The sequence below is a fragment of the Ceratina calcarata genome, unplaced genomic scaffold (assembly GCF_001652005.2).
Source record: "Ceratina calcarata isolate Rehan_Ccalc_2016 unplaced genomic scaffold, ASM165200v1 scaffold291.2, whole genome shotgun sequence".
Lineage (NCBI taxonomy): Eukaryota > Metazoa > Arthropoda > Insecta > Hymenoptera > Apidae > Ceratina > Ceratina calcarata.
In genome coordinates, this window is record NW_017151492.1 from 668,256 (window position 1) to 692,114 (window position 23,859).

The following is a 23,859-nucleotide window of genomic DNA, read 5'->3' on the forward strand; positions in this document are numbered from 1 at the left end:
TTGCTCAAAATCTCGAGTTGTTTGTTATGTAGAATTAATACTCCGTTTCGTTGGATTTTATTCCATATTTATCAGTAATATAACGATAAAAAATATAAACGATAATTAAAATGATTCAGTTGATCTTCTCGCAGAACATTTTGGTCTCACGGGAGACCGCTGGCCACTCGAGGAAAAGAATTTTAAGCGTGCTTTGTCATAGGAACGTTTAGCACGAAGCCCTAGTTCCAAGTTAATTTAGAGGATTTGGTTAATTACGCCGTTTATGTGTACATTTTTCTCGGAACCCGCGTGGGTGTTAATTTTATCCAATAACGTCGTCGCAGTTTCATACTTCGTTAATCAATACACTTACTGCGATTTATCATTTTAACGAACGAGTGGATTATATGAATGACCCTTCACCTTTTCTGGAAACGCGCAATGATGTTTCACCAGTGGACTGCATTTATAAAAGAATTGAATATGCAGAAATTATAAATAATGCATGTAACGTATAGTTTGCGTGCATTTCGCGATACTTATAATGATAAATCTTTTGTTTTGCATACGAATCCGCAGTTTATTTGTCGGTAACATAGTAATAATTACGGGCACGTATTAAAAGGGCACGCGGGGAAGATACATGGTATTTCATGATTTAAAATTCTTGCTGCACCACTAGTTGGAGGATATATATAAGAAAGAGTTAATAACAGAGAGTACAATGCGACCGCGTTAAATTACTCGATTAACTGGCGAGTCCTGCGAATTCTCTTCTCGCTTACCGAAAAACAGCAGAGCCGCCAAAAACAACCACACTAATTTCCAAACAACCCCGCGCATCGCGCGCATTAACTCTACAATTTCGCCGTGGCAACGTCGTCGTACCGTGACGGGGTACGTCCTTTGTTCCCCTATCCCCTGTCCCCTTTTTTCTCATCAGCCACGCTGGACGTTTCCCTTTTGTCCCGTGGCACGATCCTCGGGAGTAAGTCGCAGAGACAATTTTGTCCCGTTTTCTAATCGCCACCCTGCCTGTCCCACCCGTGACCATTATTCCCTGCCATTCCCCGGTCTCGCGCCAATTGCTTATCTTTGTATCTGGCCCCTTCGTCCAATGTCTCGTGTCTCAAGGTTTTTTTTCTCCACCTCTCCCGGGGCTCTCTCTTATTCCGAGGCGTTTCTCTCCTCCACCGAACAGAAGAAGTGATTACAGGGGAGCGGCGTGTAGTGTTCTGGAAGGGTGTCATAAATCGCAGACATCTTCCACCCTCTCTCACACACGTCTTGCCGACTTTGACTTCTTCTTCTTCTTCTTGTTCTACGGTTATTTACGTTTCCATCTATACACGATTCTAGATTTCGAGACGTTCCAAGTAAAAATACTTTGCTATCGGCAGCACTCGCTTCGTATTTAACTACGCGTCTCTCCCTACCGTTCACACTTGCCTTCTCCCGATCCGCTTAAACGTCGGACTTATCGAACATACGTAAACAAATAAAACAGAAATCGTAAAACGACACAGAAGCTGAGTTTCCCCCGCGGAATCGATTTAAGCCCCATAAAAGGTTCCACCTTGAAAGGTTTAATAGGATTGTCGGACGCGGGTACCTACAGGCACGTATACGCGTAGGCAGGCTGCGTTCACGCGCCGTCGCGTCGTTACCCGCGTTAATTGTGTTTCGATGGAATTAAATGCACGCGCTTCGATTACGCGTCGTGATAAAGAAACGAGGAAGAGGGAACGCTCGTCGACACTTCTTTACCAACCGTCCGTCGCTGACGCAATGACGGGAAGCCGTCTAATCGCGATCCAGCGATCGACGCCGATTGCTGTAGCTTCGACGCGTTTGGCCTTTTCCACCGGAAGCACTCGACCGCGGTTTTCAGTCTATAGCATTGCGTAACTACCAGACGGTTTGCTTTCATAGACGGGCAACATATTCGCACAATTAATAGATTCTTGTATCGGAAACTCTTACGATATTAACGTAGAAATTGATAAAAGAGGCTCGAAGCACTAATTAAGTACCGCTGATTTATATCGAAATTACTGTTGATCATTTCGTGTCAAATTGGTAAATTGTATCGCAATACGGACACTGGACGCAGTTAATATTAATACTCGAGTAATATCGTCATTCAGGCCTCTAAATTCATCGAGGACATATTTCAAGACGTGTCAGCCGGGTTACGGTTCTATTGATAGCTCGCGAGATACATGCCGTTGGTATAATATGCATTGTAACAATATTGTAGCCACTGTCGGTGTAATTGCGCCGGACCGTAATTTGCATGTATATTCAAATATAATTCATAACGATACCCGGGCGGTTTACAATTATATTCCCATTCGTATTCAAAACATTTACGATAATTATCATACAATTAATCTGCCGTCCGCGAGTTTACACCTTTTGTAATCATCTGGCCAAATTAGGATCGTGTGACACGCCACGTGGGACAATACATTGTCCATCGGTCGTCTCTTAAATTGTTTGTATAAATATCACGTTCCTGTGAAAAACGAGGAGAACGTCAAACATCGACGAGCTCGGTTTATTCCGAGCTCGATGCATATTCGATCCAGTCACGAATGGGTAAAAAGCGGGAGCGCGAGTCGACGGTCTGTTAAGTAAAATTCACGATCGCGTGATCCGTCGCCTTAATTACTGCTCCTCGATCGGTCGCGTTCGATGCACGGATATTACCCCGTGTCTTCTTTAATTGAATCTACCCGGGCTAACTCTTGTCCGATGAAGCCAGCCACGCTTCGCTCGGATTCTGTTTTCGTCCGCGTAGACGAGCGAGAGCTGCCTATTGCGAAATGGTTACCCGATATTATCAAGTTTTAATTAAAAGCGCAGTCGCGCACAAACAAAAGAACAGTCGATAAATGTAGTTAATGAAACGCTTATAATATCTACTCTTCTTAGGATACATTAGCAAGTCTTAGGATACATTATAAAATGTATGAGACGTTCTGATAGTATTAATGAACAGATGAAGAATTAAAGAATAGTCGTTCTTATCAAATTTCAATGTTTGAGTATTATTGTGGCTGATAAAGATTGTTCCAATTTTTTCATTTAATGTACATTCTCTTTTTCAAGGGAATCAATAAAATATTACGTTATTTCAGACGTTATGTATGTGGTTCTGTTTTATTTTACTCGACAAGAAGTTGGGATTGGCTTTGTTTATTGAAAAAGAATTACGGAAGAAAGTAGGACGATTGTCTCGTGTTATTCATTTATTTCCCGGTCATCGATAGGGATCCCCGGAGCTATCGAAGTTACTTTTAAAAAGGAGCATCGGTCGCGAGCGAGCGCGGGAAACATTTTTCATTTAAGTCAAAGGGAATCACGGTGCGGGCAGGGAGATTCGTTCTTTTCCTCAACAATAGCGACAAATCCGATTGCGATGGGAATCCAGTGTCTCCTGTCCGTTTGGAAACCGATTGTCTTGGATATTCTTGTACGAACGACGCGACGGTCTACTTAATTATAAAGTTAAATTAAATATTGATACACCGGTATTCTTGGTTATTCTTCTCGTCGAACAAGCTTTGTCTTCTTGCCCGGCTTTGTACTACCGAGCCTCCTGGATTCGTAATTCCCCTTCCCGCCGTAGCACAAACAGTTTAATGAGTGAATTGATAAATTTCGCTTCGCCGCGTCGAGCTAAAAGCGTATGTAAATATGATAGAAGAATCGTACGTACATAAATAAACTATTAGTATAATTTGCTGATCGAGGAGGATATTACTCTTTGTAAGCAACTTTTAACGGTGGATTATTTTTATAGAAAGTAAGTAGCGTTTGATAATTAATAACTGGCTGCCAACTTATCATTCAATTAGAAGTTTTGTATGACATGATAAATGAATTAGATGGCTATACGAAGTGATAAACTGGAGCGCGATGCCAGAAAAGATATGTCTCGTTACGAATTTAATTGCGAACTGGAGTTTACAAACTATTGTTAGACGTTAACGTAATAATTTAAATGCGGAGAACTATGCACCTCTCATTCTCAGTTCTAATCTTATTAAAAGAAAACATATCTTATTAAAATCGTGTGTAATTACGCAATCAACTTGTATGGGTTTCAATTATAATTGAGATCTGAAATTGTGTTTCCCAGCGTTGTTACTTAAATTATACTCAATTTTACAATTCTTTCAACCAGAAATGTAACATCGCAGAATTTCTGCGTTAATTGACACGAGAATTCTCGACGAGAAACCTAAATTATCTATTTTTCTTTTTTTCGCGTGGTCGAATTAGTCGCGGTTTTATCGCCGTCCCCCGCGAGAGCTTAACGTATAACCGTCTGTTAATTCCGCGATTTTTCAGTAATTTCGTATCCGTTGGGAATTAATCTTCGAAACGAAGACGGGACAAAGGCGAAAGCCAATTGCCGCGTAGCGACCGGAAACTACGGTTAACGTTGAGAATCCTCTTGCACGCGGTTCCCCGGTTACCATAAACGCATTAAAAATGTGTTTTCCAGAGTTTGTTGCCAATGGGATTACCTGTAGAGGGATTTTTTCTTTTCAACGACCGACTGAGGGGATGAATAGTTAGGGGATTAAATCCCGGCGTTGAGCTACGTCTGTAATAAAGTGATTGATGAAATTCAGAGCAGAATGATATAATATGCTTTACCCTTTCTATTTTAATCATTCCGATGATTAATTGAGTGAAATGAATTTTATTTCTCAAGACGAAGGTTCGAAATTATAGAAGTTCGAGTATAATTTGCCAGAGATTATTTATGACTATTTATATGGAAATAAAACTTGTAACAAAATTAAAAAAATAATATGCATTATACTTAAGACGATCTACAAAATTTTGTACGTTTTATGCATAAAATCTGCAGTCTACTTATAAAATTAGGTTCTATTTCAACAATTTTTTAATCAGATGTTTAGAAAACAGTTTCTTTAGATTTATCTTGTTTTTAAGATATGTGCACAGCAATCTTTCGTAAAATTGATGCAAGGAACGATGACCTTAATTAAATTGAACCATTGCACGGACGGAAGGTAAATGGTGCGATAATGTTCGTGTTGCAGAATCTGGAGGAGCGCGAACGGAAGCACGCGGTGCACAAGGAACAGCTGTCCCGCGAGCAGAGGTTCCTCAGGCGACGGCTGGAGCAGTTGACGAGCCAGACCGGGTTGCACGGTTTGCATGGTTTACACGGGTTGCACGGGTTAAGCTCGAGCGCCCCGACCGGCCCCGGTGCCGCAGCCGCGGCCGCTGCTCTCCTCTCGAAACGGCGGAGCGTGTCCGAGTGCTCGCTCGGCACGGCCTCGTCCACCAGCTCCACGGCCAGCTCCAGGAACTCCGACAGGTCTGCGGGCAGTCCATCCGTCTCGGAGTCCGGTGAGTACCGTCGATTTTTCACCTCGCGGCTTCTCATCGTCAAAAGATTTTTAAGAAATAGTAATTATATGAACTTATAAGAACGATACATCAATTTCTAAATTATGTTTAAAATAATGTTTGGTCAAAATTTATTAAAATTATTTATGCTGATTGTGAACATAAATGAGATAACAGTATTTCAATTTCCAAGATGAAAAGGTTAAAGTATGTAGTATAATATTGTACGAGAAACATAATTGAAGATCGTTAGTAATTGTGCTTACTTTAAAGCTATTAACAAATATCGTTCATCGGTTTTTATTTGAAAACTGTTATCGATCTCGATGACCGTAACAGAGAAGATTGAGTGCATGCATACCGTAGTACACAAATGAACGAAATTGGAGTGGTGCACGGAATACAAATTGGCGTTTGCTCTTAACTGCGGTCACGTGTAATGAATCATTTCGGTGGAGTATTTTTCCACGATGTTACCGTCGACGATCGCGTGAACGCTCACACTTACTCGGAGTCGTTGCAGCAATTTTAGGACGCGTACTTCTTATTCCGAGATCCCTCGGCCGATGAGACAGCAACGTTTGCTGAGTCAGCTCGTTAAGGGAACCCGGTAAAAGCTCCCCTATAAATACCGTTCGCGGTCGGGATTAAAATTGGAACGATCCGCGAATTATGAGTCAACTGTTGCGATTCGCGGCGCGCCCCTCCCGTTTCAGTGTCACGCGCCACTCCGATTTTTCCGTGATAAATACGAAATTCAGATCGTTCGGACAATCAACGAGTTTTGTCGTGGATATATTTAATATTTATTACTGTGTATTTTACATTAGCATGCTTTTTACGTATACCGTTGCCTTATTTAACAGGTAATGGTAAGAAAATGAGGGTTGGACAAGGGTTAATATCGTTCTTTTATTAGCTCATTGAATCTCATTACGATATTATAGGTCCGATAGATTTTCTTCTAATTACACGAAAGTTACCTGCTTATTTAAATATCGTTTGTTTGCAACTTCGTTGTCGATCAGAGCCATCCCGTATCCGAGTGGATCGCGGAATTCCACTGGGCACCGTGCTACCCCCTCGTGGAAGTTGAACTCTTGCATATCAATATTTAATTTAACTTTATAATTAGCTAGACCCCCCCTCTGTATTTCTGTATGCCCGTTTAAGAACACCTGCATCGACGTCTCCTCCTTGCTCTTTCTCTCTTGTCCGTCTGCGATGACAACAGACAAGCCCTGGGATTCTCTTATCTTGGTACCGAGTTTTATCAGTGACGTCGAGTGGAAAAAGGAATCGAGAAATCGATATCAGTGTTATAAACCTGTTTCGCGTTCAACTAACTAGTTGTAAAATTCTACTCTAAAAAATCGGTTATAGTAACACAAATATCATTATCTGTATTCCGTAAAAACTTTATAATATAATTTTTGAAGAATTCGCATTTTTTTTATTCGTTTGCAGAGTTTCTGGATATTTTGTTTATTTTAAGTTCTTAGAGAGAAGAAATTGTTACCTTCAGAGAATTTGTCTTTTTTCTCGTAGATAATGTGTAAGGACTTCGATATTCGATAAGTCGATAGTCTGTGACTTAAAATAGATGTTCAAAGTATAAGACGGTCGAAGTACTTGGATACCTTAAGCATAAATTGTTGTGCTATTGAGACGAAAGTGAAAAATCTTTCTTGACTTCCATGTTGTTCGAGAGTAACGGATCTTAAAAATCGCACAACTCCGTAAGAAATTAAAGAATCACTGTGGAAGCCGACGCACAATGCGGTTCGCGTTTCACGTTCAGTCGAGAAAAAGTATTCGCGGGGACGTAAACGAAACGGTGTTCCTTTGAGCCGTGGTTTGTCGAAATCTTTAGGGGAGAGAGAGAAAGAGAGGAGAGGCGAGAGATCGGACATTTTTACGAGCCTTCAGCAGAATCGTTGCGTATTACCGCGAATTCGTCGGCGTGTCGAGAGGAACCGGCTGAGTCAGCCCGTTAGCAAACTTCCGGCTCGTTCTCTCCGCCGCTTATGAAGTTCTGCTAACGTAAGACGGGGCCACAAAGTTGGAGGCCGACCGATAAAAACTTGCAATCGACGACGACGTGTTCCCGGGACGCGACGACCGACGACGCTTCGAGCTGTGAAACTCGTGGATCAAAGAAATTTTTACGAATCCCGAGACTTTTTATTATCCTCGCGATTTGTTTTTTTTATTTTTCCTCGTTTCAAACGATTCTCTGTTGAATTTATTTATATATTTATAGTCTCAGTTAGAATGAGTCGATACACTGTTTGAGAGAAATATACACAAATTTTCTGATTTTACTAAAATAAATTATGCACTTATTCTCGTATTTTATCAATTCAAAATTCATTGCCTGAGGCTGTTTAGTAAAATCAACAAATAAAAATTTCAAGTGATACTGCATACAATCTAAAAATAGACGGTAATGAAACCATGCATGTTAATTCAGAAGTTGAGTTTTGGGAATGAAGAATATTAAATGGGAATTCCGTATTTCAATAAATGTTCACATCGGAGCAGGTGCAGGAATATTGAAATGAGCACGTTATTAAATCATTGAGCCCGAAGGGACTGGCGGGATTGATTTTAGGAACAGAGCTGCTAAATACGATATGGGTCAGTTATTCTGCGCTTCGAATCAGTTGCACGTTCAAGGCCACTGAAAGGTTCGGGATCTACCCCATCAATCAATTAATCAATTCTGTCGTTCTGTCTCGACGATTTCGAACCAGTTCTACTTAATTTAAACACGCGAGACAGAATGTATTTTAGATTTTATACGTTTACATTTTGGATACTACGAATATCGACGACTATCATCAAAAGTAGTCTGTCTCCACTCTATTCATTGATCAACAAATCTGTCGACGCTAGCGAAAAATGTTTTAAACAAAAGTTGTAGCTTCAGTTGCCAGATACAAGAAAGATCCTATGCAATTTCCTACTCGTACGAATAATGTATGAGTAAAAATTGTGAGGCATTCTTGAAATTGTTTTTTATCTTGATAGAAGCAGACGGCGATTACGGTCTCGCTAAAATTTTATTGTTATTAAAATCTAGACATTATTCCAGAAGAAGAGAAATAATTGCGCGGAAAAAAGGAATCGTTTCCATTGCGTGGGTTCTTGGAATATGAGTTTTGGGCAACGCGTCCCGCCGGGAGGAATAAAGCGCATCCAGACCCGATATATCGGATCGCGCGCAGTTTACGAACTGGTGCTTCCCGGGGCAAGATACAGCCCTCTCGACCCTCCTATCGAATTTTGTCCGATTTCAATCTGTGAACCGTCACGCCGCGAATGTAACTCGCGCGAGGGAGATCGGATCGGCACGATAAACCGGTGGAACCGTTTTAAAACTTGCCACGATCCTTTTCTTATCCCCGCTTCGACTCGCTTTCTTCGCCTTACGGTTTCTCGGCCATCGTACCTTTCGGCGGAATTTAACTCTCGAGCCTCTCTCGAGGAATCGACACTGGAAATGCGCTGCAGTAAATTAGATACAGTAGCCACTGCACCAACAGAATGTATTGTGCTTGTTTATCTTCCAACAGCATTTCCTTATTGAGCTGACTACGGATCGGGTCCATAAGAATTCTAGTTAGGAATAACGTAAATCTGATTTCAACTAATCTCAGCTGACGTTGAATACTAGAAAGATTCTGTGAATTAATTCTCATTTGTTAATGACAATCTTCATTTAATTTTTAAAATATCTTGTAATGCTTCTTAATAATTGTTTCAAAATTTGTGAAGCCAATTCTGCTCCGAATAAGACGTGTTTTGAATATATGTAGACAAGTCATGTGCAAATGATCTACCAATTTTATAGTTACGACTTATAAATACAGAAGTATTTTGATCGCGGAAGTACCAAAGACACCGACCGTCGAGGGTATCGGAAAAGGCGAAGGCGAAGAGAGCTTAGCGCGAGCATTTCCGATGGAAGCCGAAAAATCGCCGGCGTGGCACGGCGGTGACTTATGATAAAAGCCTCGGCCAGGATATTCCGGGTTGGATCATCAATTTCAGCGTTCACCCTCGTTTCGTCGTACCCGTGAAACCCCGGACACCGCGACCTCCTTTTTTCCTTAACCCTGTCCATCCCCGCCCTCGCCCCCCCCCCTCCGCGCGCATCATACATCATCCCCCGTGGCGAACGTGTTTTCCCGACAAACTACATGGAAACTAGTCAATCATACGGGATGTCCACCGCGAAACGTAGAACTCCGATGATAATGCGCATTTTTAATTAATCTTACCAAGGTTTTTGCTGACGTTTCGTGTTGACAGTTAGATTGGTCAGTGAAGAAACGTACAATTATAGCAGCGAGTAAAAAACAGGAAATCGGTTGAATTGAATTAAAATGAAATAAATGCGAATGCGATTCAGGAATGCTCTTTACAAATGAATGCAATCTCTCATCGCATAAAAAGTATGCTCGCCTTTTCTCTGAGTATTTTAATTAGAAACCGTCAATTCTAATGCGATAATTGAATAGAAAGATACCCCCGTTAACGCGTGTCGTGTGTACGTACACGCAGCTAATGAATCTGAATTGGTTGTTTGTCCGACGGTTGTTTCGCGTCTGATTTCTGGACGAGGCGCGGGTTGGCGCGGCGAAAGGGTTAAACCCGATCCCGTCGACGCGCTTCCGCGAAAGGAGTTTCCATTATTCCCGGTGATAATTTACTCGCCGCTATTCCGAGGCTTATTAGCGTTATCTTCTCGACCAGGCCACCGGCACGCAACCGTGGTCGCAGTTCATTAACCCTTTGACCGTGCGATTGTTTTCCACGGATAGAGCACGAACAAACGCGTTTCGCGGTCTCCGTCGTATTAGAAATTCAACGGTGGATCGCGTTTGCCCAGAATGCGTTCTCCTTCGTGCTTGCACGTCTGTTACATTAGCAACAAACGAACATTTTGATACTTTGTTTAATAAACGTGAAAAGTCTTTCATCATGTTTCATCAATGCTAGCATGTTGAATTTGTTATTATAGATTCCTATTACTATTAAAAAGCTACCTGTAAAATTTTAAATCAATTCATGGGCTATTTGAAAAATTATAGTGACTTAAAATTTGCATGTACTACTCTTATGGTAATCAGCAGTAACCCAAAGAAAACTTTCTGGTATTTGGTGTGCACGCGCTAACATAACTTCGTTATTTTATTTTCGTTTAATTCATGGAAACACATCGTATAAATTTTGTTTGACGTTCCACTCTCTTTGATAGCAAAGGGTTAAATTCTAAGTGCAGGCCGCAGAATCAAGTCAAGAAGCTCGACTTCGCGTCCGTCGCTTTGAAAGCTCAGATTTCGAGCGGGCAACTCGGAGGTTTAGAGAAAGTTAGCCATAAACGGGCGTTTAATGGCCGTCTCGTCGTTTCGTTTGGCAATATGCAAAAGTTGTGTCCAGCGCGGTGGTGTCGTTAGCCCCCGGGAAAGGCGGCACGTGTAGCCGAAGCCAGCGCGGGTGTGTGGTGGCTGTTCTAATCCCTTTAGGGGCAAAATTTGAGGGTTAATCGCGTTACCGGTGATATATCGTTGCTTGTTTTCGGCGGCGACGAAGCCTCTGAAAGGATTGAAGCCCGGCAAAAATGAGCGAGCCACTGTTGGCGGTGCCCGAAACCGGCCGGACCCTGTCTTCGCAGCAGTCGTCGTCGCGACGCCTTTTTCCTGCGGCGCGCCCGCTTCTTTCGCCCCGTTTCGCGCAATTAGTGGTCCGAGGGATTGTTTTTAGGGCTGTTGATTCGCGAAGTACTCCTGCTATCCGGGGTTGGTACTCGAGTTAAATGAAATGATCGAGGATTCCAATTCGAGAACCCATCGACTTTTTTCTAATCCTTTTTCTAAGCGCTAGATCGCCTGTGATTGATACTCCTGATCCATCGTGGATGTTCTGGCACGAGCAATAAAATTAAGAGTTGCTACAAATTCAGTTTCGTTCGCTCAATGATATTGGAAGCCGGAGTTATGGATTGACTTTCGATTGGATCTAATGGCAGTTTGATTTCGCTTTTCTATGTATTCACCTTACTTTATTAAAGAAAGAAAATGATGAAATTACCGTCTTCTTGTTGATCGATTAGGATTGCTATTTGATATTAGTACTGTTCTTCTGACGTTTCGTTAAGTAATTAAACTCGAATCTCCTATTGATTTATCGTAATACAATTTTACTTATAATATTAAATATAAAACAGCAATCCAAGTATTAATTTTGATTTGTTTAAATACGAGAATTCATTAATCCAATAAGCTCGATCAAATATAAAGTTCTTATCAATAATTAATTATTTCGTATACGTTGATAATATATCACTGGCAGATGTATATTGATATTCCACGTTTAGTTAGTTTTCGAATTAGAGTGGAAAACTGTAATCAATTGCAACTTTCGGCCGCGAGCAAACAAAATTATTATAGTTTTAGCGAGTTAAGCGGCATCGGTCGTTGATTGACGTAATGTCATGCGCACGTTAACGTTACTGCCTCGGCTGTTGCCTGTTACTCGTAATTAAATAGCCAGCCGTGCGAACGGCCAATTTGCTCACGGCATAATAATCCTCCAACCGAATAACACTCCGAGCTAGATGACGTCGCGCGCTTATTTCGAAAGTGATTCGAAAGCGTATGTATACACGTCCCGTTGAAAATCATTTACTGGACAAACAGTATCGATGGAATCTGAAAACGAATGGTCAAACTCATTTCTCGATTTATAAATTTTCTTTGAAAGATGGTCCTAGTGGATGATTAAATTGGTAAAAAGATACTAGGAGGAAGTGGGAGTGCGTAGGAGTAGACGTCTTCTGGAGTATTGCAATTCGGTATCGGAGTAGATACTTCCTGCGATACTTTCTCTCTTTTCGGTCCCGTGCACCCGAGAAACCGTAAACACGTGACCCCCGCCGCTTCCCGGGGGAATTGCCACGTAAACGAGCCGATATCCTATCCGGGATCCAATTGGATAGGCCCCCTCTGCTTTAATCGACTGCCATCGATTGTTTCTGCTTCCCAGCGACCGGTTTTCCTAATTCCTCGAGGTAAGGGGATATTGTCGGCAAGATAGAGAGGGTGGAAAGTTGCTTCCTCTCCGGGTTTATGCGCTTGGCTTTCGGACGCGGCGCATTCTTGCCGGTGAAAGTGCAACCGATCAATCGATAATCACAGCGACTCGAAGTTTTCGGTGCTTGTCTATCTTAAAGTCCTGTATTTCAAAATACTCAAGTTCCGTCGGTGAAATTTCCGTTGAAAACCGCCGTGAAATATTAAAGCTGAATCTTCTCCAACTTCATCTCGTACACTCGAGTTCCTAAATTCGGCTCCTCGAACCGATTATAAACCAAAATCCGATCTGAGATATTAGACCGGGAAATTCACTTAGAAAATTGGCCATAGCGATCGAAAGCTCGGTTAATGAAATCGTCTAATCGGTGAGAGCGAGGCACGAGAAATATGAAATCGCGTTCTTTCCAACTCCAATCTCCGTATTACTCGAATCCGAGCGACTTCGCGAACCGGAAGCGTGGTCGTTTTCCTCACGCGTCATTGCATCCGAGTGGTCGAACAATGGGCAAAGTCTCTCGAAGAAACAAGCTTCTCCGCGAGGAAAGGAAAAGAGGACGGCGGGAGGGTGCGACGAGGGTATTCGACTGTGCTCCGGGGGAAACACGCTCGTTATCGATGCGTTCCTCGACGTTTTGCACGGGCGACGAGTCGTGCCGAATCCACCGGGCTGGATCGAAGCCAGTGTAAACTCTGCTCTCGATCCGGATTGAATGTCAATTCGATCAGCACGCAATTCTGTTCGAGGACTCCGCTCCGGGGGTTTTGTACCATGCCACGGCGCGACGCGCGGTGTGGCCATGGCGCGCGCGCGTTTATCAGATCCCGAAGAATGGACGTCGAAGGTAGCAAGGGGGATTCTTCTCCGGAATCGTTCGCCGCTGTTTTTCGCCGTGATTAAAGGTCTCGGAGCTTGAATCTCGGCGAATTTCACGAGCTCTTCTGTCCGGTTAAATATGATTAAAACGATCGTATCGATTTCTTCTCCGCTGTTTGGCAATAAATTAACGTTGCACGTTGTATTGTTTTACGACGTACGTTTCGTTGCGCTACTTACCATGCGTTTTAATTTGATGAATAAACTGGTAGTTCTGAATTTCTGTCTGGAAATGTAATTACACGATACAAATAATCACTCGTACCGGCACTTATTTTGTGCAAAATAAATTGTTAATTACAGCCATTCGAAACGCGATGCATTATTTACAAAGTACGCGAGAGAATAATTTATTCAGCGATTGAGACTGGCGCGAACAACAACGTTACTCAAATACCTTTCACGGTTCATACCGGTCGCAGCGGTGCCAGCATTCATTAAACATTAACAATTGCTCATTGTCCCGGCAATTTTCGTTAAACAATGGCCCCCCGAGGCAGATGACAAAAAATGATAAAGAACAATTCTTTTCCTAGAGAGGAAGTCCTGTCTATTGTACGTTGCTTACGTGATCGACGAGCTCTTTTATAATTTATTCAATTAGCGATTCTGCTAATTTCCAATGGCCGAAAATACGGGAAATAGAGAGGAACAGAAAAAAAAAAAAAAAAATTGGAAATTCTCGAGTCTATTTTTACGCGAATCCGTTCTCTGTTTTCCAGCCGTTCTGTTTCACCCTTTCGTTCCATGCCAGTTTCATTTATTTCCTCTGTTCGACCAACCATTTGCGAATTCCCGTTCCATATGGGTTCTCTGCCAGTGTTCCCGTGTAATTCGTTTGCCGCCGGTTTTCGTCACCGTGACGGTGCACAAAAACTGATGTGAGGAAACCGTAGTCTCTCTCTTGTGCCCGCGTGACAACTTTCATTCAAACAGGTAGAATTTGTTAGAATTCCTACAGGCATAGTTATTTACCTTCTTCAATTATTTTCATCTTGCTCGGTTAGTTTATTTTATGGAAAATAAAAACATTCGTGGTATTAGTTAGTTAATTTTATGCATATAAAATGAAACATTCGTGGTATCGTTAAAAAAGCGTATTTTAAATAAACATTTCTTTATCATATTCAATTTCCTTAAAAATACATAAAATCAGTCCAGTTATTTATTTATTCTGTAATCTGGCATTTATATAATTCTCGAAAATGGAACGATGCACTTTGATGCATTTTAAGCGGACGGTAAGAGTCGTTACGTTATTCATCATGTCAAATAATAAGTTGCGGGATCTTGGAACACACGCACGCACATACGATTTATTCTGCGGCAATCTAACAGCGTATACGTATTGTATATGCATCGTAATATCCCCAACTGAAATCTCATCGCGCATACATTTTCTACTCGTCAGTCAAACAGGATTAAATTGATGAACATGTAGATTAATGCAGTCCAGGCGATACAGCGAACAAGCGAGGAGATGCCTGCGCGCAATATATTGCCTAAAACTTGTTCCCGGTGACTATGAATTCCCTTCCATTACAAATTCTCAGGGAATAGAGACACCGTGCGCACGGGGATCGAGAGAGCAGTCGTCAGAAATTGCTACGTAAAAACCGTAGAAAATTCAATCATTATCGTGTACTCATTTCAAGCGTCAAGATTAAATTCCACATCGCACGAGATTGCTTCCGAGCAATTTACTTAATGTTAGTAACAAATGTTATTTACGTTCTTATGCCAATTGCAGAATTCCATTGATTCGTGTTAAATTTTCATTGACCCACCCTTAATAAAAACGAGCCACATTGTAACAGCTAGCATCGTGGCGAGCACTTATAGACGGCGAACGAATCATTTATGAACTTTTACAAACACGCGAGGCGAGTGTAATGCGTTTTCCCATGACGGGAAAATCGGACCGCGCGAAATGACGTGTTTCCCACGTCTAAGTGACGAGTCCCGGTAAAGACGGTGTACAAAATGCGTCGGCGGCAAAAACGTCAGACCGTGGGGGGCGGGGGATGAGCAGTGGGACGCGAGGGTTTAAGGGGGGTGGAGAAGGGGAAACAACGCGACGTGACAAATGGATGATCAATAACAGGCAAATTACGTGCACGGGAGCATTGTTGACCGAATGAAGCACCGCGTGACAACGGGAGCAACGCGAGACGATAATCGATGAGAGCGGGTTGCATTCACCTTGCGGAATGAAAAGCCTTTCGCAACGGGGCCGTGATAAATCACTCTCCGTGCGTCCAGCAGCCTTAAAACTTACTGTTTCGTCGCGGAGGATCTAGCGTCTTGAAATTACTCGCCGGAATTCGAGTCTCGTTGGAAAATTGATCAATTTACTGTACGTTCTTTCGTTTTTTTTTACACATGTGAGCGCATGTGACTGACCAAATGATTGTTTCACATCTGCAATTGTTATCCCGATGGGAATCGTGAACTAATGCATTTGTAATAATCCTATTACTCGCGGCATAAATCTTGTTAATACGTAAAAAAAGTGTTTGTGCGCTAATCAGATATAATTCTCTACGATCATTATTCCACCTTGATTCTGTCGGTTTTTTTCGCACCGAACTCCAATCGGAAACGCGTTTCTCCTCGGATTCGTTCCGCGGTTCAGCTCGATTCTCGGCAGGATCGTGATCCATCGAGCCTGGCCGATCGAGGGATCAGGGACCCGGCCAATAGGGGTGAGGTGGGGTTAATCAGTGCAATCATGAGATTAGCGAGGCGCAGCAGCGCAGAGAAGCAAAAGGCAGACACGTAGAACGTAGCGTTTCACGGGAAACGGTGTACGGGGATGGCGGGTAGCGGTGGGTGGAGTTTCGTATATCGATTCGATATTCCCCAGACCTCAGGAGGTTCACTTTGATGCATAATCACTCTGCTCTCACGTGTTGATCCCATCGTTGCGAGCAGGTACATAGTATACTGGAAACGTTACCTGCGGGAACTCGAGTTAGTATTTTTATTCGTTATATATCTCTCTCTCTCTCTCTCTCTCTCTCTCTCTCTCTCTCTCTCGCTTGGCATCTTCGATTCTCAGCGAGTTCACGCGTCGCGACGTGTTGTTCGCGAAAATTGTTGGCTGCTCGGAGAGGACTAGTCGCGTCGTCGTCGCGGTGTGAATTATCGGTGGCGAGAACCGAAGTTATTCGATATGAGAATTTATTGGATCTTGATGGATAGGATGATAGATTAGTATGCAGTCGCGGTTCCTGGAAAAATGTATTGATTATTTTCAGGCTGAAGTAAGGATGTTCCATTGAGGAATGTGGAGGAAGGTAGATCGTGAAAGCTCTCGATACACTATTAATTGTGTAGCTTATTATTTTCTCTGTGGAAAATTCTTAAGAAAAACGAATTGAATGATATTAAATGAGAAAAGTCCTCTCCTCGATTCAGTCTTGAAATAACGTAGTGAGAAATGGCAGGGATGCCGACAAAAATCCACAGGACCTCTCTCCTGTATTATTAATCTTCGGAGGAACGTCCAATTTTCCGACATTCTCGATTACAAAATGAAAGCAGCCGGGCATGGGGTAACGTGTATCGTCGCGTCGACGACAGGGGGATGGTACCGGCGTCGTAGACCAGACGACAGGAACTATTACCGACGCCTCGGGACAGAAACCTTATCCGGACGGTCCTTATCGTGTTTAGTAATTCGCCTAATCGCTTCGGCCAGCAGCTTCGAGGCATTAAGGTCTTCCGAGGAAATCGTCCCGAAATAAGCAGCCTTCTGCATATACAACGACCCATGCGCGCGCGCATATACGCGCGGTTGTACGAGGTCCGACTTTCCATCACGGAAGCCCGTCATTATGGACAAACGATTATGGGTTGATGGAAATTGAACTCTAATCACGCGTTTCCATCTCCTGGTTGGACAATGCCATCCCCTCCCGCCGTCATCGTATATCGACGTTGTCGATGTTATCTGATATCGACGGATTATGCTGAATTTTTTATTTGCCTTTGGCTTTTGATTAGTACTATAACTTGGGCGTAATCACAAACTGTTTTATTTTTTATTCTCTACTTGTCTGTTCTTTAATGAAAGATATTGCCGTGTTTGTTTCACGATCCCTACAACCTAAAAATTAATTTGAATCATTATCTCGTGATTCGAGTGTACAATGTCCTTAACTATTGTTTCAAATTAATAATTATTTACTGCTTCCGTCTGAAGTGATTTATTTTATTGAATTAAATTAAATTCTCTAAAATCAAATCAATAACTGAAGAATAATTCCAAACGCTGGTTCATACACTCCCATTATGTATACACACAAATATAAAAGATGTTTAACGTGAATTGATTCTAAAAAAATCGAAGATGTATTCTTGGTATATTTTTCGACGTACTCTTGCCAAAGATACCATCGAAAGCATTACGTCCTTGCACCATTCTCCGTTGAATCTTCCGGGAACGGGGAAAAAGGACACCATCGATTCCCTGAAAGCGCGGTTAATTCATCGACGTCGAGGGGCGCGCATCTCTCGGTCCTTGCGGCCACGTAGCGTTCGGTGGCCTCGTGTATCGATTACGGCATATCCGATTCCCCTTGTTCTTTTTGCGCGTACTGTCGTCGTCGACGTCGGTGTCGACGATGTCCTCCTTCTCCTCCTCCTCCTCCTACTACTACTGATTCTCTCCTACCACGTCGACGTCGTCGTCAGCTCGGCTTTGTCCGGGAGGTAAAACACTAACGTCGACGTAAATGCGACAGACAGCGTTGAGTTTCATCCCATCAGAGGGACGGAGAGAGAGATAAGGATAGAGACGGGTGTATAGATGCCAACAGAAAAACGGATGGAGATAGATAGAGGCAGGAAACAACAGAATAGATAGAGATAGATAAGTAGATAGACAGATAGATAGGTAGACGGGATAGGGTGAGAGGAACGGGAAAAGGAATAAAGATAGAGATAAATTAGGGTGGACTGGGAAGAGAGTCGGGAGCATCGTTACGCGAGTGAGTACCGCTTTCACGATCTCGCAGCTATTGTCGAGCTTCAGGGAAGAAAGGATCCGTTGGTGATGCAGGATAATTAGCTCAGGTATAAATGTCACCAGGCTCATACCCGCTCCTCTTCACGCATGCCTCGTTGCTCGCTCCATCCGCAACCCTCTCTCGTCGCGGATGATCTTTCGGCTTTGTCGCGTTTGCAGGCGACCGTGAAAACACGCACGGGCCTAACACATGCACGTCCTCTCCTACCATTTTTGTTCCTTTCTTTCGCTATAACCGAGCTTTGTGAACGTCGCTATCGGCCGAGCTACCGTGAAATAAGCTTGAGCTTTTGATTCAGGTGTTTCACGGTCGTGCGCGTAGAAAACATAATTAATCTACGCTGGATAAAATCTTGAATAAAATAGTTATTTACGTTGACTCTAGCAACACAGTCGAACACACACGGATTCTATTAAACTTCGCGCGTGGCAGTTGTTAAAAACCGTCTCTATCAAATTTCCAACATATCTCGTGGTTTCTCGCGATGCCATTAACGATTGGAGAGACCCCGGCACAATATCCCGGAAGTGTCAATTGTGTCCGGGTTTCTGGGTTTCGAAAGAGATTCCCCGCAAAAGCAGAAGTATTCGGTGAACGGTTCGCCCACTCCTTTCTCCACTGGTGACACCTCTCTCGCCGCGGTTTCCCGTCGAATCGTTTCGCTCGCTGCGTCGCTCGCGTTTGACGAAGTCCGCATTCCACGGACCACGTCGCGCTCTCGGTTATTTCGACCGGTGCGCTGCCAACAACAATAACAACAACAACAGCGAGAGAGAGTAAAAGGGGCGAGACCCGGAGGGTGTGAAACGCGACGTGGCGGTAGTTTCCCGTCGGCGTCGCCGCGTTATGGTCACGGGGCGTCGTTTTCACGGCGAAACGACGACGCGACTCGTCATTCCTCTCGCGTGTCAGCGACGCGGCGGATTTCACCGCGGAACGGTTGCAAAACGGCCCGGGCTGAGAGACGGCTTTATTGAGGGGGGAGGGGAGACGGTAGGGAAAACGCCGCGCAGGATGGAAAGAAAATTGAAAAGGGAGAAACGGCGGATACGACGTCGGAGATAGCTGGAGACGCGAGGATGAAGGAAAAGTGGTTGAAATTCGTAAGAGGTACACTGGAGAGAGTCTGCTGGCGGGGAACGTACTAGCTCGGAGATCAAAAGTCATTGGTTAAAATGATTGAGAAATTTCTTTTGCTAGATCTCGTTTTTAGTGATGCTAAACGAATGGATGAAAGGGGCTTTGGGGGGAGTAGAAGCAGATAATGCGTATACGAAAACAATCTCTTCACCTGTAACAACCAGAATCAGGGCTTCAACGGAGCGCGATATGAAACAGGCACTCGCAGGTATCGCGCATCCACCATAGCCCATAATTGCGCGCTAGAACGAGAATTCCGGCAACCGAGAAAAAACACGCTCGGAAAACAACGCTTTAAAAAGTATCGCAAAAACCGCTATCAAACGTAGCTGGCACTGAAACCGGTAGAGAAAAATGCTCGCTCGAAGAGCAGCGCAACGAGAGGCTTTATTAAAAAACGTAAAAAAAAAAAGAGAGAGCGTTGCGCTGAACGGATAGATAGACTTTGAGGGGGTTAGGGATAGTGGACGGACGGACGGACGAACAGACCGACCGACGGGCGAGAAAGGAAGGCGTGCCGGGGTCGAAAACAGCAGGAAACATTTCGCGAAACCACCCTCCCGCTGCCCTTGCGCGTTTTCAACTCCCTTCCGCGCGGCATCCCCCTGCCCGTTCCATGCCATTGGCTGCGTGCAAAGTGATTAAAAACATGGGAACGGGCAACTCTCGCGCGGGCGGCCGCGGTCCTCGTCTCTCTTCTCCTCTCCGGTTTCCTCCTCCTCCGGCACGGGGTCCGGTTCTATCGGCCTTCCTGTGCTCCAACCCCTGTTTTCGGGGATGGCCACCGCAAATGCCCGAGGGATTTCCCGGCTCCCGGAGTATTTTATCCCTTCGGAGACAGAAATGGGCAAGGGGTGGTCGTCGGTTAGGCGGCGCGGCTCGAAAGAGTGCACGGCCGGTGGATAGAGCCGAGCTTCGGATGTTTGAGTTTTCCAATCGAACGACGTTTCCAGGATTTTTCTCCACTGTCCGATCGAGAATTTCTTATTACCGATCTTCCTCCCCCTTCGTGCAATTCCGTATGGCGTAATTTTTTAATACAAGTATCGAAAATCGCGTTCTCGTCGGGTTCAACTCCCACGTATCTAGAAAAAACGTATTACCTAATTGCAAGAGGAAAAAAAATTGGATTGTCATGTGATATTTATTAAAGAGACTTCGGTTCTCTTGCACAAGATATTCATCGCATGGAAATTTTCAATAGCTTCGATAAAAAAAGTTGGCAGACAAGTATTTAAATAGATTCTATAGCCTCGCATAATCAGGTGCTCTTGTCCAAGAATAATAATATCGATCACAGTCGTAGTTTCACTAACACGTAGTCATCTAATTTTGTTTAAATCTGATTTGTTTGTCATTGTTAGTTATTTCATGAGATTTATTCTTGCCGTTATTTATAGCCTGATTTCCGTAGTATTTTGTTCCGAAGGACGTGTGAGAGTGCATTCGTTTTTAATTTATTCAGTCAGATGGTGCTATCGATTTTCCTCCCACGCACTTAGCTCGCTTATAAACTAGTTTCGTCCAATATCCTTTACATCGTTAATAATATATAAATAAATCATTCAACAAATTCGCTCCCATACTTAATGAACAGGCTTCATCCTTTTATAAATTACAATCACCTGAAATCGAATCTGCTCTAATAAACAGAGTAGACTATAAATTCCTGGAGTAGATAAATACTTAATTCACAGAACTATTTAAACAAATTCCTAATTTAATACAAAAAGTAAAAAATGGATATAAAATGTCGATGCAAGAAATGACGAATTCTAAGCAACGTCTAAAATTTTCATCGGAAAATTGTTGTTTATATTTGAGAATCGTTGCCCGCTTAAAAATTTGTCTTGTTTGTCTGAATTGTGAGGCATCTTTTTCGCGACGGTAGTCGCAGGCGCAGCGACAGGTCGGCTAGGTGGAAAAGTTGGAGCTTCCGCTCGGCCGTCTCTCGCGGAGAGAGAATCTATTCTGCGTGTCGGTGAACCGTACCGCTGAACCGCTGATTGCCCACGGGAGTTCCGTTCGCGATCCGCGGATGCGGATGGAAACGTGCCGGAAAAGTTTCTGCGCTGAGCCGCGTTCACAAGAGACGTGTAACGCGTCTGTTTAAATACCAGCTTCTTCGCCGTATTCTGTATTTGATCCTCCTGCTTCTCCACCTTTTTTAGATTTCGTTTCCGGAGTGTCTATTTCCTGGCAATGGAAATGTGTCTGACGGTGAACTCCCAGGGAAAACTGTTTCCAAATAAATTCTAAGAATTTGCTATGTTATAAAAGTTTGCATTAAATTATAGTTAATTATTATAATTTAATCTCGAAAGTAATATTGAATCTTTCTAATTCTGTCTTTTTAAACTTATCATATACGTATGTTTTTAATTAAACGTAGCAGATTTCATTTCAATTACGAGAGATATAGTTGATTAATTGTTAATTTCTTTAAAATACGTTGGTCGAAATTAATTAATTTCAAGTTTAATTAACAAAGAACGGTTCCGTCAAAGATGGTACCATTAAAATATAATAATGCAGTGAAAGAGGGAAAGAGGAAAGTTTGCCACGTCACACGTCGTAGTTTTCCGTGCGTTTTGAGGCGGATCCCATGTTGAAACCACCGCGGCTGTCGGCTGTCCTTTCTAGTATCGCCTTACACAAGCGCTCTGAATAAGGGAAGACAGGAAGAGGAGCTCCCTCGTGGGATTTTAAAATGCTGGAATAGTTTCTCCTTACCAGTTACCCAACTTCAACTTTCGGCCTGTCCTCTCTTCCTCTTACTAAAACGCAGAAATACCTCGTTCTGTCCACCTGCGCCTGCTTCTTCTTCCTCCTCCTCCTCCTCCTCCTACTCCTCCTCCTCCTCCTCCTCCGTGTTCCAACTAACTCCACAGAATTTCGAAGCGACCGAGTAAATGATACGATAATCGACCGAGCGAATTTTATTGGAATCGAACAAATCTTTTTAGGGTTTCGTTTTAATTATCTAAAAATTGAATTCTCTGCTTGAAGAATGGAACAAAACAAGAGATAGTATTCGTTTTAATATAATGAGAATAATATTGACAACCACAATTTATCTAGAATCAAGACGAATGGACACTTAAGTATGAAGGGACAGAGAAATCTCAGTCATTAACCAGCAATCTATTTCATTTTATCATCAATAATCCCGACCTCCCATTTCCCGATAGAGCTCATTAAAATTCCGGCGATTTAATGGGCAAGTTTACGCGACCCTGTATTATAATTCCAAAAGGCATTTCCCTGAAGAACATTAAGCTGTGCTCTCGCGCGCGCATCACGCCGCATGCGTCCCTAAGGTGGGATGCTCGTCATGCGAATACGTCCCGTCTTCGGCTGATCGTTAAACAGCGTAATATGACGGTGATATCTGTCGTGACGTAAAACGAGCAGGTGACACGGGGACTTGGGGGAAAATGTATCGTTACGTGTCCCAGAGCATGTCCCGGCATCCTCGAAGGACACCGCTCGTCCTTGTTAGCTCTATTGCTAACAAAAATTCTGTTGGGGGAACACGTGGAATTCACGTGAAAAAAAAATAAAAAATCTAACGACGTTAAGCAAGTTTCCATGATACAAATAAGAATTGATGTTTTAGAGACAATTTTCGTTCGTATAATAATTCCTCAATTTAACTTTGAGACGAAGATAATATTTCTGAAAGGGCGAAGTAATAATACATTCAGCTAGAACATTTATTTAAGTCGGGAAATTGTAATACTCTAGCGATAGGGGCTTATTGAAACCGCGAGTGAAGTTAACAGTTCCGTGCACCGCAGGATCATCGGAAGTTGCCTTCCGCTGATTGTGAGAAAATACGTTCGTACCGGTCGCGACTCCGAAAGGAATATTATCTTTCCCCCCCGAAAAATCCGTCGTACGTCCTTCGAGGGAACCGTGGGATGCGCCGGAATGCGGCCCGGCGTGGATCACGTTACGGGAACTTGAGTATTTTAAGCACGCACGAAGATAATCCTATCGCAAGCTCCTCGGCCCGCCAGGTGAACCGAGCACTCCCCGTCCTTTCCGTCTAGAATTATTATTGCTCGAAATAATATCTCCTTCTCCGTTGACTGGCCACAAAGTGCTCTGTGCTCCTTGGCTGAAAAAAAAATTATTGCTTAGAAAATTGAATGAGGTCGCCCCGGAACCGTCTCCATTTTTCCGATGAAAATACTGTAGGAATTCGTGCACGTTCGTACCGCGTTTCATTTTTACACATTATTAGGGTAGCTGAGATTAATTGAATTTATCCTTGAATCGCATTAATTGGTAAATGCTAAAATGTGTACTAATAGTCTTTTTTTAT

General features: G+C 43.1%; 1 protein-coding gene across 6 annotated transcripts in view; it reads left to right on the plus strand.

The window, feature by feature from the left end:
* Positions 1–23,859, plus strand: part of Mxd (MAX dimerization protein) — a 181,146-nt gene that overhangs the window by 107,608 nt on the left and 49,679 nt on the right. For all 6 annotated transcript variants that reach the window (XM_026812621.1, XM_026812618.1, XM_026812619.1 and 3 more), the window contains exon 6: positions 5,067–5,379. In XM_026812621.1, the coding sequence (XP_026668422.1) occupies positions 5,067–5,379 (313 nt within the window). The remainder of the gene's footprint in view (positions 1–5,066; positions 5,380–23,859) is intronic.